We start from the raw sequence: 16882 nt of genomic DNA, 5'->3' as shown, positions 1-16882 counted from the left end.
ATGAAAAAATTGTAAGCACACTAGAAGGATAACCTTCTCTCAAAATTAAGGCAATTATAGCAGATTTTTAGGAAAGAAATAATTATATATGCTTTAGTGTTTAAAGATAAGTCACATAGTCAGTCAGTCATAGAACTCTATAGAGTACTTACATGTTCTTTCTTTCTCTTTTAATGATGGAGCCTGTGGAGATAGCATCATAATGGTTATGCAGAATGACTTTTGTGCCTGAGACTCTTGAGGTCCCAGCTTAAATCCAAGGCACCACTATAAACCAGAGCTAAGCAGTCAGTGCTGTGGTGAAAAAATACATGTCAGTTATTATGACAGCTTAGACATCCTCAGAATATCCATCCCCAGGAGTCGGGCAGTAGCACAGCCGGTTAAACGCAGGTGGCGCAAAGCGCAAGGGCCAGTGTAAAGATCCCGGTTCGAGCCCCCGGCTCCCCACCTGCAGGGGAGTCACTTCACAAGTTGTGAAGCAGGTCTGCAGGTGTCTCTCTATCCCCCCCCTTCTCTCTCAATTTCTCTCTGTCTCTATCCAACAACGACTACAACAATAATTACAACAAGGGCAACAAAAGAAAAGAAAAAGAAAGAGAGGAAGGATATCCATCCTCGAGCATGAACAGGTTTTATCTTTCACCAGAGACCCAAGGTGACCCCGTGTGCAGCTTAGTATGACGCAGTGCTGGGTGCTGGGAGTATTTAAGAACCTCAACATCTGCTATTTCACAATACACCACCGACACAGTGTTTTTTCAACCTTTTGGTTTCAGGGCCTGCGAGTTACGGCTATTGGTATTTACCATATTCCAAATTAGAATTGAAAATTAAAGGATTTTAATCTACTTAGCAAAACCATTACACATTAATATAAAAGACTGTGGAAAATATTTTCTAAAAATAAGTGTGAGAATACCATGTTTTTTTTTAAATATTTTTACTTTACTTATTCTGGATAGAGATAGAAGTTGAGAAGGGAGGGGGATAGAGAGGGAAAGAGACAGAGGCGCCTGCAGACCTGCTTCACCGCTTGTGAAGCGACTTCCCTGCAGGTGGGAGCTGGGGCTCGGAACTGGGATTCTTACGCTGGTCCCTGTTCTTTGTGCCACCTGCGCTTAACCCACCGCGCTACTGCCCGACTCCTGAATATCATGTTTCTATAATGACAGTCTAAAAGAAGGCTAGTTTGTAATATCTTTCCAGAGTTCTCTGCAACCACACATTGAGAACTATACCAGAAATATAGGAAAAGCTTAGATTTATACAGGACAGCTTTCCTGATTCCTTCTTAGTAGTAGCCTAACATTTGGGGGAAACAAAACAACACTCAAGCAGAGTTTCTCAGCGTCAACCCTGTTGACATTTTGGGCAAGATGATTCTTGGTTGTAAAGGACTGTCATACGCTTTACAAGGTGTTTAGAAACAGATATTTCTACCCATCAGGTGCCTGTAATACTTGCCTATCCAACCTCCAGTAATGAATGTCTCCTCAGGGGCAAAATTGATCCAGTTGAGAAACACTGGAGTAGAAAAAGTTATTGACAGAAGATGAACAAAAGGGGCCAGGCTGTCGCACACCTGGTTAAGCACACACATTACAGTGCACAAGGACCCAGGTTCAGTCCCCTCATCCCCACCTGCAGAGGGAAAACTGGTGGTGGAGCAGAGCTGCAGGTGTCTCTCTCCTTCTGTCTTCCCCTTTCAATTTCTCTCTGTCTCTATCCAGTGATTTAAAAAAACAAAATTAGAGTCTTCCTAATAAAAATTGTTGATAGGATAAAGATTAACTTGAGTTATTGTTTGAGAATGTTAGGGTAATTAGAAAGAAAAGAAATTTAATCACTTTGATAGCCATGCATTAAGCCATGAAAACAAAGAAGCTCTGTGAGTCTCATATTTATTCCTAAAGCAGATCCGACATGAATAATGAAATAAGTGGACCAACATTTCATTTGCAATATTAGCATGATAATTAGAGTATTTTCACTAAAAGGCATAGCTTTGAAATTTAGTTTGAGAAAATATGAGGTCGGGTTTTTCCCTGTTTCCAAAGTTACATTGAAATCTGGGTCTGATAACTGTCATTGATTAATATAATTGTTGTTTAAACCTAGTAGTATCATTTCTAGGAAGTTCTACAAAAATGATTTGTGTGTGTTTTTTTTTTCAATACCTGAATTTTCTTACAGCATTGTTTATGGTATCACTAAGGAAAAACAAGCTAGCAATTACCTTGAAATCTCTTAATGATTTGTTTGGTTGGTTGGTTATTTACCGGAGCACTGCTGCTCTGGTTTTTGGTGGTGTGAGGATTGAATCGGGACTTTGGAGCTTTGGAGCCTCAGGCGTACAAGTCTTTTTGCATATAGCCATTATGCTCTCTCCCACCTAGCCCATGAGTGAATCTTATATAAAAGCAAGCCAGTACTGTGAAGTTGTTCCAAACATTCAGTTGTGAATTTTCTATGCATGCTATTCTGGAAATATACGTACAATTCATTAAGTAAAAAATCAGTTGCAGCAGCTAGGTGGTGACGCTCACGTTACAGTGTGCAAGGACCCTGGTTTGAGCCTCCGGTCCCCACCTGCAGGGGGAAAGCTTTTTGAGTGGTGAAGCAGGGCTGCAGGTGTCTCTCTGTCTCCCCCACTCCTCTTGATTTCTGGCTGTCTTCTATCCAATAAATAAGTAAAGATGATAAAAGGAAATCTAATCTTTGCAAGAGTCCATGTTTGCGAGCAGTTGTTTACGCTGCAACATCTGTGGTCACAGTCTAGAGGATGGGGTTGGGGCCAGGGGTGAGGTAGAGACAGGGACTTGGTTGGTTGGTTTGGGCTTTTTTTTTCCTTTCCTGTTTTGTGTTTGTTTTTGTTTTGTCTTATCAGAGCACTGCTCAGCTCTGACTTCTGACGGTGTAGTGATCTAAACTGGCGTTGAAGGCTCAGGCATGAAAATCTTGTTGCATAACTGTTATACTCTCAGCCTCTGTACTTGTTCCCTTCTGAATATTTTTTTAGTTTTGAGATTATTATTTCCGACTCTTTACTATATTTAGGGAATTGTCAATATTAAAGTTATTTATGGCGGCCAGGTGGAGGCACACCTGCTTGAGTACACACACTAGTGTTCAAGGACCCTGGTTCACACCTCTCTTCCCCACCTATAAGGGAGAAGCTTCTTAAAGCAGTGTTGCAGGTGTCTCTCTGTCTCTCCATCCTCCCCTGCCCTATCAATTTCTGTCTATCCAAAATAAATTAAAGTTAATTATAAATACAGCATTCTAAAGACTAGTGACCAGATAGCTCTAACTGGTCACCATAGGAAAGAATAATTAACTGCATGTTAATTGCTATTGGCTTTTCCCCACAACATATTTATCGTGTCTGTAAGAAACTACTACAAAGTGAGTAAGAAATTACTTTGGACTCCAAACTCCCTCCACCCCCAAGTGTGCTCCTTAACAGTGGACTTGATGACTTGGGTGGGGGTGGGGGGTGGTAGTGGTGGTGGTAGTGTTTGTTGTTCTTCTTAGGAGAGAAGGTGAGAAAGACCAGAGCATTGCTCAGCTCTGGCTTATGGTGGTGCTGGGGATTGAACCTGGGACCTCGGAGTCTTAGGCATGAAAGCCTTCTATATAGCCATTATGCTATTTCCCTAACTTGAACTGTTTGTTTTTTTTTTAATCCATGTAAAGCTTTTTCTTACTCAGAAAGGAATGTGTGTGTGTATGCTATCTTCTTTAGAATTTAATATCTTGGTTATTCTTTCCTTATTTAGGTCATGAGACATGTGTAGAACTTCTTTTAGAACAGGAAGTTTTCCAAAAAATCGAAGGAAATGCTTTCAGCCCGTTGCATTGTGCTGTGTAAGTAAGCCAGAATGAGTCCAGCACAGTTTGCCTGTTTAACACTACACGTCTGCTCTGAGTGATCGGTCACCTTCTCACCCTGCACAGGATAAACGACAACGAAGGTGCTGCGGAGATGCTGATCGACACGCTGGGTGCCGGCATCGTGAGTGCTGCTGACTCAAAGGGAAGGTAGGCGCCTGTGCGAGTCGCTCTTCAATAGAAAAAATACGAACTGCACACCTAGTGTGGAAGAGTTTAGGAAAAATTCTGTTAGTTAAATGTTAATAGTTATATTTGAAGTCTTCTCATTGTAAAAGGTCTCTTGGCCTGTCTGCCTCGTCTTAAAACTTTCAAAATGAAAATTTTTGCTTTTTTATTTTTTTATATTTATTCCCTTTTTGTTGCCCTTGATGTTTTGTTGTTGTAGTTACTATTGTTGTTGTCATTGGTGTCTTTTGTTGTTGGATAGGACAGAGAGAAATGGAGAGAGGGGGAGAGAAAGACACCTACACACCGCTTCACCACCTGTGAAGCAACTCTCCTGCAGGTGGGGAGCCGGGGCCTGGAACTGGGATCCTTACGCTGGTATTTGTGTTTCATGCCATGTGTGCTTAACCCACTGCGCTACCACCTGACTCCCTGCTTTTTTCTTTTTAAAAACTATATTTGCTCCCCAAAGATCATTGCTTTCTAAAGAGGAATAAAGACAGAGAGTTCAATCACTTGTAATATATGGCAGTGTTTAGGCCAGAATTTAATTCTTTTGAGATTTCCTGCAGTGGCATGATTGTTAGCATTTCTATAATTTGGTTTTATACCATTTTAATGAGGGGCCCTTTATATTATGGAAAATTACAAATTTCTGTAGCATAGAATAAGACTATTCTGTACTTAATTTGTAAATCCTGGGAAAGTGGTTGTCATAAGGCTATAATATAATATTTTCCAAATCATACGCCACAGCATTTAGTGAAGTCTCTCAACCTCTCTGCACTGCAGAACCCCCCTTCATGCAGCTGCCTTTACAGACCACGTAGAGTGTTTACAGCTGTTGCTTAGCCATAATGCGCAAGTAAATTCTGTGGACTCTTCTGGAAAAACACCCCTGATGATGGCTGCAGAAAATGGGCAAACAAATACAGTCGGTAAGGAAGCTGTGCCTTTTAGTGTTCCAAGTGCGTCTGTCGCACACGTGTACCAGAGATCCCAAACCTGTCAGAGATTCCAGAAATGCGCTGAATTTCCCACTCGTTACAGCACTGCCCTTGTGACCCCCAAAACCTTCTGCCTGCTTTTACAACCCACGTGATCACTGGGGCCTCAACGTTTTCATTTGCACTTGGTGATCACGAAGCTACGTAGGTTTGTGACTCTTGTGTTTGGAGTCAGACTGCCATGAATGTAGGCCCTAAATCTGCCAGATAAATGACTGTACACCTCAGTCTTTCCTCTGTGAACTGAGAAAATTAACAGTACCTACCTATTGTGGGGATTAAATAAGTTATCATAAATCCAGAGCACTTAAAATAATTTTTACAGTTTATTAAACATTTACAAACTAAACATTAATTTTGTGCCTGTGACTTGAAGAACAACTGTGACAATATAGTATGTATATTATATCACATTTTTCTTGCATGTATAAGGTTTCCTAAAGGGATATATTTATTCTGTATCTTCATTTCTCTACAGTGAGATATTAGTAATCTAAGAAATAATGTTGATACACATAAGAATTGATGCAATTTTTCCTCCCAGAGATGCTGGTTAGCAGTGCTAGTGCAGATCTGACATTACAAGATAACAGTAAAAACACTGCCCTTCATTTGGCTTGCAGCAAGGTATGTACATATTTTAAGGATTTGTTTTTGTTACTGTTAACATTAAAAGTGACATTTTATGTTGTTCCTCTTTACTGAAATAAACAGAGCTAAGAACCAGTGTGATCACTGACACCAGGTTTTGGGAGGCAGGAGGGGATGACCTAACTTTGAGGCACCATGGTATCTAAAAGCCTTCAGTAAATCAAGTAGTTTTGGAACATAAACCTAGATAGAGTTGTTGTCTTACTTAATCTCTCTAATCTTAATTCTGCCTGTCTTCTCCCAAACTCCACCCATGACTAATAATTTAAGCATTTGCCAAGAAAAGTCATGGCATCTGTATGGTGATACGTATATTATATGAATTAGGGTTGGGGCGTGTTGAATGTATAAGTTTATCTTCAATGGTGCTTCAGGTTTTGAGAGTTACCTGCTATAATTTTAGGGTCATGAAACTAGTGCCTTGTTAATACTGGAAAAGATATCAGATAGAAACCTCATCAATGCAACCAACTCAGCCTTGCAAACGTGAGTACTTTTTTAGTCTACTTTAAACCTTGTGATCAGTAATTGCAAAAATTACTAATGTTTCTTTTCTACGACAGAATCCTTAGAATTAGTCTCAGATACAGTTAAAAAGGTAAAGAACTGGGAGCCAGACAGTAGCGCACTGGGTTAAGTGTACAACAGTACAAAGGGCAAGGATCCTGGTTCAAGCCTCTGTCTCCCCACCTGCAGGAGGGGGTCACTCCACAAGCAGTGAAGCAGGTCTGCAGGTATCTGTCTTTCTCTCCCCTTATCTTCGCCTTCTCTCTCAATCTCCCTCTGTCCTAGCCTATAAATAACTGTCACAGGAAGAAAGAATTGTACTTATTAATAAAAGCTGCCCTATCAATTATTTTCCCCAATAAAAAGTAATTTGGAGAGATGGGGGAGGAGTAAAGAACTTTCTTAAATCTATTTGTTTATCATTAGAGACAGAGAGAAATTGAGGGGGAGATAGAGGGAGAGAGACAGAGACCCCTGCAGCCCTGCTTCACCACTTGAGAAGCTTTCCCCCTGCAGGTGAGGACCAAGGCCTTGAACCCAGGTCCTTTTGCACTGTAATGTGTGCATTTAACCAGTGCACCACTGGCCCCCCAAGAACTTTTGATAATTGTTAAAAAAAACTTGTAAATTTATCACAATTAAAAGCTACATTCCTAAAAGAACTTTTGAACTGAAAATGTATTATTGGACTAATGTGTCTTTTCTAAACCCAGCTACCCATAGTGTTATCCTATGTGTGTTTTGTGAAAAGCCAGAATAAGTTAAATGAGAATAATAACAGTTTGAAGGGGACTTGGAAGATAGCTCAGCAGGTAGAGCGTGTTCTTTATCGTGCGCGAGGACCCAGGTTCAAGCCACCTGCCATCACGTGGGAGCACCATACAGGGAAAGTTTCACAAGTGGGGATAAAGTGCTAGCGTATCTTTCTCTCTCTACCTCTCACCTTTTTTTTTTTTTAATTTATTTTTTATTTAAGAAAGGATAAATTAAGAAAACCATAGGGTAGGAGGGGTACAACTCCACACAATTCCCGCCACCCAATCTGCATATCCCGTCCCCTCCCCTGATAGCTTTCCCATTCTCTGTCCCTCTGGGAGCATGGACCCAGGGTCATTGTGGGTTGCTGAAGGTGGAAGGTCTGGTTTCTGTAATTGCTTCCCCGCTGAACATGGATGTTGACTGGTCGGTCCATACTCCCAGTCTGCCTCTCTCTTTCCCTAGTAGGATGGGTCTCTGGGGAAGCTGAGCTCCAGGACACATTGGTGGGGTCTTCAATCCAGGGAAGCCTGGCCGGCATCCTGGTGGCATCTGGAACCTGGTGGCTGAAAAGAGAGTTAACATACAAAGCCAAACAATTTGTTGAGCAGTCATGGAACCAAAGCTTGGAATAGTGGAGAGGAAGTGTTAGGGGGATACTCACTGCAAACTCTAGTGTACTTCTGCTTTCAGGTATATATTTTGCACTAGTTTATGGATATGTGTGAACATATGCTCTCTCTGACAGAACCTGGTCTATATCTAGGTTTTGGGACTTTGTTAGAAAATGAACCACCTGGGATGGAATTAGAGTATACTATGAAAGGAAAGGTCTCACCCGAGTAATGAAGCTGAAGGGTTGTCATTCCACACGTGAAGTCTCTGGACACAGTCTGAGCTGAAGCATGTTGAGGTGGCAATCCTTGCGTTGATTAGGTTGTGATCGGCAGATGCAATATTATTTGATATGGATTGGGAAAGGCATGCGGGAAAGTGGGCCCTATCCTAAGGTTCCAGGACTGGGGGAAGTAGAGGCTCTATAGTGGAGATGTGAGGTTCCTGCTGTCTTAGGGTTCCAAAAGACAATGGATAGTTAATGTTATCATCACATTATCTGGTAGTTGGGTTAACTCTGAAAAGCCCTTTTGTTAGGGTTTGCTGTACAGCTCCCAGTATCTTGTATGCAGCTGTGCCACTGGTTGCCTCTGATCTACTTGGTACCTCTCATCTTCTATCTGGAAATAAAGAAAAATCCACCAGAAACTGTAGAATTGCACAGATATGAAGCCCTGGTACCAAAAAGAAAGAAAGAAAGAAAGTTTGGCCCTAATAATGAAGCAAAACTATGAAGTCTTAAATGTGTGTATAGAAGCTAAAAACGTTTCGCATAGCTTTCAAGTCTTCCATGAACCCCCAGACTAAAGGTGGCTACTGAGTCAGATCTTAGATGAATCTCTTTCCGTGCTCTCTCCCAATTTCTGCGCACTGTTTACTTTTCCTTACTGGTTCCCATTCATGTATCAATTGAAATTTCTTAAGGGCCTAAAAATCAGCTGTGAAACCTGTAAACTGTTTCAAATCGATCAAAACTAGCAGTTTTTTATTGTATATGTTTTATTGTATATGTTTACTGCTCAAGAATGCAAGTTAGCTGTTTAGAATCTTTGTAAACATTGACTGTCTCCACTTCCCTCTGTGCTATTATCTGGGTCTCTTGACAGCTTAGCAAAATTGCTTCTAAACAGTGAGAATGGGAAGCAAGGCAAGGTAGAGGCTCAGTGGTGGGCAGAGAGTGTGTGCGCATAACACGTGTCCGTACATGTCTCCCCAGACCTCTGCATGTCGCTGCCCGAAACGGCCTGACACTCGTGGTTCAGGAACTTCTGGGGAAAGGAGCGAGTGTGCTTGCAGTAGATGAAAATGGTGAGTAGGTTCTCCTTCCCCAAACTCCACCACGCTAAGGACTTGCCTTCACCAAACTCCACCACGCTAAGGACTCGCCTTCACCAAACTCCACCACACTAAGGACTTTGTTCTTTTGCTGAAGCGTATTTCAAATGCAGCAAACTAAGTTTTTGGTGAAAGAGAAGAGTTAAACTTAGTATTGAATAGTATTTTGTGACACAGAGAATGAACAGCAGGAGAAATGGGGAAAATATAACTGTTGGACTTGTGGATTTCACACTAGAATTATTACTTACTAGCAGCACCCTCGTTTAGCTGAGTGCCCAAAGAACCGTTGTCTCTGTTGTCAGCACCAGGTTTAATCTCAAGCTGATCTCTCGACTCTTCTAGTAGACCCTGCGCCCTTTGCCTACTTTAAACTGTCACGTCACACCCTGGGATCACAAGGACCTTTAGGAATCTAGATGATTTCCACTTCTCTTTATCTTCTTTTGCAGATTTTCCCTTTCTCCCAACATTTAATATTGGAGGACTCTTAGGGTTCAAGCTTTAGTTCCGGGTTCTTTTTGTTTCCCTGTCTGCTCTCATGCCCTGGCTGATGTTCTGCTGCTCCTATGCTCTGAATATTACCTACACACTGAATTGCTAACTTGCATCTGCAGCACAAGTCTCTCATCACCTTGGTGTTCATATATTCAGCTGCTCGGTTGGCAGTCAGCTGTGACATGTCCAGAATTAAACTGCTCACCTCACCCCTCCCTGCTGAAGCCTTCCTGACCTCAACGGATGGCAGTTCCTATCCTTATAGGCACTCAGGACAGAAACCTAAATAATAGTCACCCTTAACTCCTCTGTCTCAAATCCAGTGTACATGCCAGTCCGTCAGCATGTACTGATCACCTCCAAAATGTATCCATTTTTTCTCCTCTGTTCCCACCACCCTAGAGTGGATCCTTTGAGTAACTGTGGAGGGAGACAGGTGATAGATAGCTCCCTTAGCAAAGCACAAGGCCTGTGTGTGAGGCCTTCATTTGAGTCCTGGCACCACGTGGGAGTGCCACTAAGGATCTCCATGGACATGGTGGCGTAGTCGTGTGGTGTCTCGTCTCTCCTCTCTGTCTCTCCCTCTCCCTCTCTCTCTCTCCAGTCTCTCAAAAAGAAAATAAAAGCTAGAAGGTCGAGCCAGGGAGGCCATTCAGCAGCATGGCAGACGCACGGGGCCTGGGTCTCATTCCCCAGCACTGCATAAAAACGTGAGGAAATATTGACCCTCTAACCAAAGCACACCTAGCACAGTCACTCACCTGGGCGCTGTGCTGCTTCCCATGTGCACAGCCAGGTCTGAGCCTGCCTGCAGCGCACTGACGGAGCCTGGCTGCTCTCCCTCTCAGAGAAGAAAATAGATTCCTGCCTTTAGATTCAATTCAGTGCTAGTTCTTACAATAGGCAGTAAGACTCAACAGGGTGAGTTCACTGCCTCACTACCTCTCTTTGTATTTTATTTATTATATTTTCAACAAGAGAGAGAAAGATAGACATCAGAACATTGCTCGGCTCTGGCATGTGGTGGTCTGGGGACTGAAATTAGTAGTAGAACCTCTACATAGCCATTATTCTGTCTCCAGCCTGACCTGCTGCCTCTCTTACCTCGTCGTCTGCTTTTTCTTGTCTCCAGTTCTGCTCTGCCAGCCTCTCCACACCAAGAATGCATGACTATCTTTGATCTGGCTGTTTCCTCGCCCCCGCCCCCAGGCTTTAGCTAAAGCGCACTTGTTTCAGCTCTCAGCTCACATTTCATCATCGCGTGACGCCTGTTTGCATTACAGCCTGCTGTGCGCACCCCGACCACAACACTCTTAGCCCTTGTCTCTAAGACTGGTCACTGTACACACACTGCTTTTATATTACACTGTTGTCTGTCTCCCTCACTTTGGGGGTGGGGGGCAGTCAGACCAGGCTCTAGTACACTCAGCAGAGGGCACATGCAACCATGCATGAGGACCCAGGTTCAAGCCCCAGTCCCCACCTATTGGGGAAAACTTCATAAACAGTGTATCAGTGCTACAGGTGTCTTTCTCTCCTCTTCTCTTAGTCTCTTATTGGGGCGGGGGGAGGGGGGGACCAGGAGCTGTGGAGAAGCGAAGTGTAGGCATTGAGCTTTAGCAGTAACCTTGGTGACCGAAGCACAGCAGTGTGAGCCAGGGGAGACGAGCGTCATAGCGATGTGGCCATGAGGTCATAGGAGAGAGTGATGTCACTCACTAAGACAAGTTGAGGTTCAACAAGCTTTGAAAGAAACTTTCATTTCTGGAAATAGATACTACAGGTAATACATTCTGGAAATTGCGGTTCTGTATAGATGACTGCAGGGCCGGAAACGCTAAGCAGTGTGAGGCACTGGCTGGGCTTGTGGGATTCTCTGCCCAGCAGCAGCAGCACATAGTAGAGGCCTTCAGCAGGGCCCTGGGAGGGAAGGGTGGGCCGTGAAGCACTGTCCTAATCACTTGAAGCAAACACAGGCTGGTTAGAAATGCACCCGCCACGTGACCTCACTACACAGGGGTAGAGGACGGGACTGGGGCCATGAAGCGTCTGAGTGGGTGGATACCAGGTGCTGCGACAAATCTCTCAGATAAATAACATATTATTTAAGCCTTCAGCCAAACCAACCTTGCAGGAATATCAGCTACTTTCTTTGACCCTTGAGAAGTGGAGAAATTAATGAAGGAGGAAAAAAAAAATTGTTGGTTTTTTTCCCCAAAGCACATATAACATGGATAAAAATAACAGAATTAGAAACCACCAAATAAAAGTTAGACTGTTCAGTAACTGAAGCACGGCATCATCCCACAGTGGCATATAGAACTGTGACATGCGTAGTAATGCAGCTGCACATCACAAGGTGAGTGGGTCACAGCGTCGAGCAAGAACGGCATCTGCTGTAGGACTTCATGGCTATCAGTGCACCCTAAAGCCTGGGTCATGCTGTTCATGAGCACAAGTCTGAAGAAGAGCAGTGTGAGCTCTGGACGAGTCGGAGTAGTGGTTGACTCGGTGAAAGAGAAAAGGGGTAGTGACTGGGGGCGGGGGGCAGTTCTGGTCTGTTGGTACTATTCTCCCCTCGATCCAGACAGTGCTCACAATAGACGTTCGTTTTGCGACAAGTGAGTCCGATGATTATAAAGTGTCGCTGACTCTTACGAGTATTTTGGTGTGTGAGAATGCTGGCATGATGACATGTACCCGGTGGACAGTAGCAAATAAGGAGGCAGGCTGAGAGTGGAAGGCCTTCCTTTACAGTTGTTCCTTTACGTGTGACTTAAGTCGTGTGGATTATTTTAAACTCCACGTGATGATGATCTATTCTTGGCACCACACCGTGTCTCACTGTCTCTCCCACTGTATCCTGAAGCTTGGTTCTTGTACCGGCAGAGGTGCCAAATGTTTCTTTCCTCAGCTTGATGTATCAGTACTTTGTGATGCCTCAGGATTAAGGTCAGTCTTAGGCTTAAAGAACAGTTGCAAATAAAACATGCATTTTGACATAGGTTTTCTATCCATTTTTTTTTCTCTTCTGTTTTTTTCCTGAATGGACTGTGACCCTAAGAGAAAAGTTAGTCTGTTATAGCCTAGTGTCATCTATTCCACACGTACCTTCCCAGCATCTAACTGTTCAGTATCACTCATGAATCTGTACACATGTCGATTCGTCGTATAGGAGCCCCTAACTTACAGTTAGTGGTAAGACTGCCACCATTCCGAAGGAAGACTGATGGGTTTTTCTCCCACACTGCCCCACTGCCTTGTGTGTGTGTGAGTTCAGATGGCGCCGGGTAACTTGCGAGGCTTGCACAGCCGTTCGTTTCTAGGACTCCTCCTCTTCTGTGATGTAGTTCGCAGGGTCTCCTTCCAACCTAGACTTCTATACTTGTTCTCTTTTTTTACTTACTAGAAATCATCCTAATTAAATCAGTTCATTATATAACCCCAATAATTCAAGTATGTCCAAGGCTGAAGGCCTTTGGCTGATTTTTCTTTTCTTAGTGAAATGAGCCTTGAGATGTTTGATTCTGAAACTTTATCTTTAATCCTAGGCTATACCCCAGCTTTGGCCTGTGCTCCCAACAAGGATGTGGCTGACTGCCTAGCTCTCATCTTGGCCACCATGATGCCTGTCTCATCCACTAGCTGTTTATCATCTCTGACATTCAGTGCCATTCACCGCTATACCAACACCTCAAAAACCGTCAGCTTTGAAGCCTTGCCCGTCATGAGGAATGAACCAAGCTCCTACTGCAGTTTTAACAACATTGGTGGGGAGCAGTACTTGCACCCTGACGCAGATGAGCTCAATGACTCTGATTCTGAGACCTACTGAGAGGCTGAGCCAGAGTTCTAAGAATCTGTTCTGACACGAATGCATCAGACTGTGCTTTTTCAGGCAAAAGGCACGTTCATGTTCACGTCCAAATCCAACCTAAGAGGAAAGATCAAAGAATGAGCGAGTAACAGAAAAGGGATGACATTAAGAAGAGTTTTAAAGGCAAGTTTTGCAAAAGGAACTTCTAGAATCTTGACATAGACTTGACAGAGGAAAACCCTTGATGTCACATTGCTTTGTGGAATTGTTTTAATTTGAATTCACAGTGCCAGGAGTAATTTGGGACACTGTGCACCCTACTTTGCTTACATAAGCAGCACTATTGTAAAAGGAGCAATTAGGACAGTAGGTTGAAATTTGATCACTAAGACTACAACTCAATTTAAGGGCAATAAAAGTTTGGTACAGTAGGCATTATGTGCACAGAAAATTGCCAAAGGACCAAATAACTTAAAGGTTTCCTTTTTACTAGAATGCCGTTTTTCGGAAACTGGAGTAGCTGAAACGAAACGATCTAAACCTAACTTGAATATTTTAAAATGAAGCTGAGATTTGGGTTAAAATGATTTTTTAAGGAAACATCTGAAAGCCTTCCAATACTGTATTAAACCATGAGAGAAAGCAGATGTATTTTTACATTTTTTCTTTTACATAAAAATCCCAACTTTTATAATACTAGAAATGAAAGTCAGCTGACTGAGTACAGTCGGGATGAAAATACTTGGGGTAGACTGGGGCCAGACTGTTGTTGCTCAGTTTTGAATGGTTTGGGTTTAAAATGGGATTATTTTTGTTTGGGAATGTAAAGAATTTCCTAAGAAAAGAAAATTCATGAAACGAAAAAATAAATTATTTTCACCCAATTGCAGCTAAACTATCTGGAGAACAGTGTTTTCCACCTCACTACTTTGGGCGGTATTCCTGTTACTGTGGTTCCTGTGGTTACTATGGCTCCCCCACAATTGATTGGGTCTGGGTGGGTCTTTTAGTTTTTAGTTTATTTTTGTTGTTTTTTAAGGGAAGAATCAAAAAGGAAAAAACATACCATGTTTTGTTATTCTTAATGACATCATCGCGTCTCTTAGGCATCTTGATATTGGGCAGGATTTAAAATACTCGAGGCCTTTAAGTTCAAAACATGTTACTGTTTGGGGAAGTAATTGCCTGCAGAGTGGGGAGGCTAACTTTCAGATAACAGAGAGAAAGTGAGAGACAGAAAAGTCTAAATTGGGGGCTTTTAATTAACAATTTACTGTAACTGTCACTTTTCCCGGTGAGAATGATTTCACATATGTAGGGAGTCTTACAGATCTGGGTAAAGTTCCATAAATTTTTCACAAAATAATGCCCAATTTTATTTTATCCTTTTTGTATTGTGAAACTGAAAACATTGTAAATTATCAGCTGGTTTTTCTGAATATAAAGTGTGGAAACACAGAACAGTATTTTGATCTATTTGCTAATTTTGTGGGGCTTTTGAAGAATTAATGAGCATGTACATAGAAATAGTGACTGCTTGAATACTGTATTTACTTGCACTCTTTCAGTACATCAAAATTCCTGTATATTTTAGAGTATAATAAAACACAAATGTGAGTTGTATTTAAATGAATAATGTATTTGTATCTGTGCATAGTACCTAAAAATCTATAAAGTTTCTAGGGCATTGACTACTAGATTTTAAGCATTTTTTTTTCTAAACTATTTACAAAAATTATAAATGTAACCCTCCATCTTTTCTTTATAATATAAAGAAGTCATAAAGGATCCTTCCTAATTATGAGTGATAGGAAGGTGAATATTCATTTAAAGACAGCGGACTACATTTTCTATTGTACCTTTAAAAAAAAAAAAAAAAAAACTCAAGAGGATTCTAAAAGTATGCATATGTGTGCTTTCTCTTTCCTTTTAGGAATTCTCTTCTGAATTCCCTGAGGGAATTTTCTAGAATCTCAGAATTGAAAGAGACCTGAGGTTCATCCAGTCTAACCTCTTAACAAATGCAGGAGTCCCTTCTCCAAGGGTGACCTTCCCACCTTGAACACTTCAGTGACTCTACCTCACCACGCAGTCCATTCAGTTGTTGAGCAGCTCTAACTGTTAGAAAGAAAGGTCTTCCTTAGATGGAGCTGAAGCCTCCCTCTCGGTAACTTCTGTCCCTGGGCCGGGTCTGTCCTCCAGAAGAACGCCGAGACCATCGGAAGGATGGAGCGTGCACCCTCTGAAGGGTCTTCTCTTTACAGGCCGCGCAACTCTTAGGCTGAGGTGATCTCTTCCAGAAGGACTCGTCAGACACACTGTCCAGTTGGCCGCATCTAATGAAAATCCAAGGTGTAGCTATAAAGTAACAAGCTGTCTGTAACGTATCCTCACACGTGCCAGAACTTGAGGTTTTGCCTCAGTTTATGTGACGGCTGCTGTCACTGAAATGATCTCTGAGGTGGCGCTTTGGATGGCTTGCCCAGCAGGAAAGCTATTTCATTGCTTTGTGATCATATTCTGTGAAAAAAAAAAAAAATGTGTTTATCCTCCAGCTTGGCCAGCCACGTCTTTCCATCTGCACCTGAAGAGGATCCCCACGAGTCCTGGCCCAGGGTACTGTCCGCGTAGCCTTGAACAGCACTAATATTGTTACACGCCGCCACAGTGAGCTTTACAGTTACACCTTGTATGTCAAAAGCCTTCGGGCCCTGCTCTGTCGTGTCACTTTCTGCATCCCCATACAGAACAGAAAAACCTGTTTGCTTTTTAACTTCTGCATGAAAGATGACATCTGAACTATCCGATGTGTATTATAATAATACCAGCTTCTGCTCTAGAACTACGGTGGGAGAAACGGTGGGAATAGCAAATGACCTCCTTTAACAAAACAAGACACTCGACTCAAACAGTGCCATTTAGTTCAGGAGATCTCTAAGTCTAGCCGTCAATTTGGGGTTTAATTTGGCTGATATTGGACCTTTTAAATGAAATAAAGTTTTATAATGCAATAAATCAAGTGTCATTCTTTTTTACATGCAAACGTCCTTTATCTTAAAACCTTCGCTAATTTGTCATGAGTGTGACCCAAGTTAAAGTTCAGGGAAGCTTCAGTACTGTGGTGTCTGCCTCTGCCCTATCTTAATACAGTTGTTTTAGATCAGATGGACTGATCTGTTGTGTTGTTGGAAAAGTCATGGCTGACTTTTCTGATTTTCTATACAAAACTGTCTTGTGACTTTTCCAACAACCCAGTAAATGCTCGCTTTGAATAAATTGACTCAACAAATGTCTCCTGCCTGCTGTATGGACAGAAAGTGAGTCTTAAACTTGGGTTCTTGCCCACTTCAAATCTTATTCTGAAAGTAGAAAGTAATAGAAATGTAATCGTGGCCCCAGGAGACGGCACAGTGCTAGAGCTTTGGACTTAGAAACAGGAGGTTCCAGATTCAGTCCTGCTGCTTCATATGCCAGAGTGCTGCCTATTCCTATAAAATAAAATCTTTTAAAAATGTAATTGAGGGGAGTTGGGCGGTAGCGCAGCAGGTTAAGTGCAGGTGGCGCGAAGACTGGTGTGAGGATCCCAGTTTGAGCCCCAGGCTCCCCACCTGCAGGGGGGTCGCCTCCACAGGCG

At 42.4% G+C, this 16882-nt stretch overlaps 1 protein-coding gene across 7 annotated transcripts in view; it reads left to right on the top strand.

Annotated features, from left to right (window-relative positions):
• The window catches only part of ANKRD28 (ankyrin repeat domain 28), a 135623-nt gene extending 119360 nt beyond the window's left edge, over nucleotides 1-16263 (top strand). For all 7 annotated transcript variants that reach the window (XM_060180846.1, XM_060180844.1, XM_060180848.1 and 4 more), the window contains 7 exons: nucleotides 3783-3870; nucleotides 3961-4044; nucleotides 4855-5000; nucleotides 5614-5696; nucleotides 6124-6206; nucleotides 8815-8906; nucleotides 12983-16263. In XM_060180846.1, the coding sequence (XP_060036829.1) occupies nucleotides 3783-3870; nucleotides 3961-4044; nucleotides 4855-5000; nucleotides 5614-5696; nucleotides 6124-6206; nucleotides 8815-8906; nucleotides 12983-13266 (860 nt within the window). In that variant the 3' untranslated portion in view covers nucleotides 13267-16263. The remainder of the gene's footprint in view (nucleotides 1-3782; nucleotides 3871-3960; nucleotides 4045-4854; nucleotides 5001-5613; nucleotides 5697-6123; nucleotides 6207-8814; nucleotides 8907-12982) is intronic.
• The last annotated feature ends 619 nt before the right edge of the window (nucleotides 16264-16882 follow it).

The sequence above is a fragment of the Erinaceus europaeus genome, chromosome 21 (genome assembly GCF_950295315.1).
Source record: "Erinaceus europaeus chromosome 21, mEriEur2.1, whole genome shotgun sequence".
NCBI classification, from domain to species: domain Eukaryota; kingdom Metazoa; phylum Chordata; class Mammalia; order Eulipotyphla; family Erinaceidae; genus Erinaceus; species Erinaceus europaeus.
This window is presented reverse-complemented; position numbering and strand designations above follow the sequence as displayed.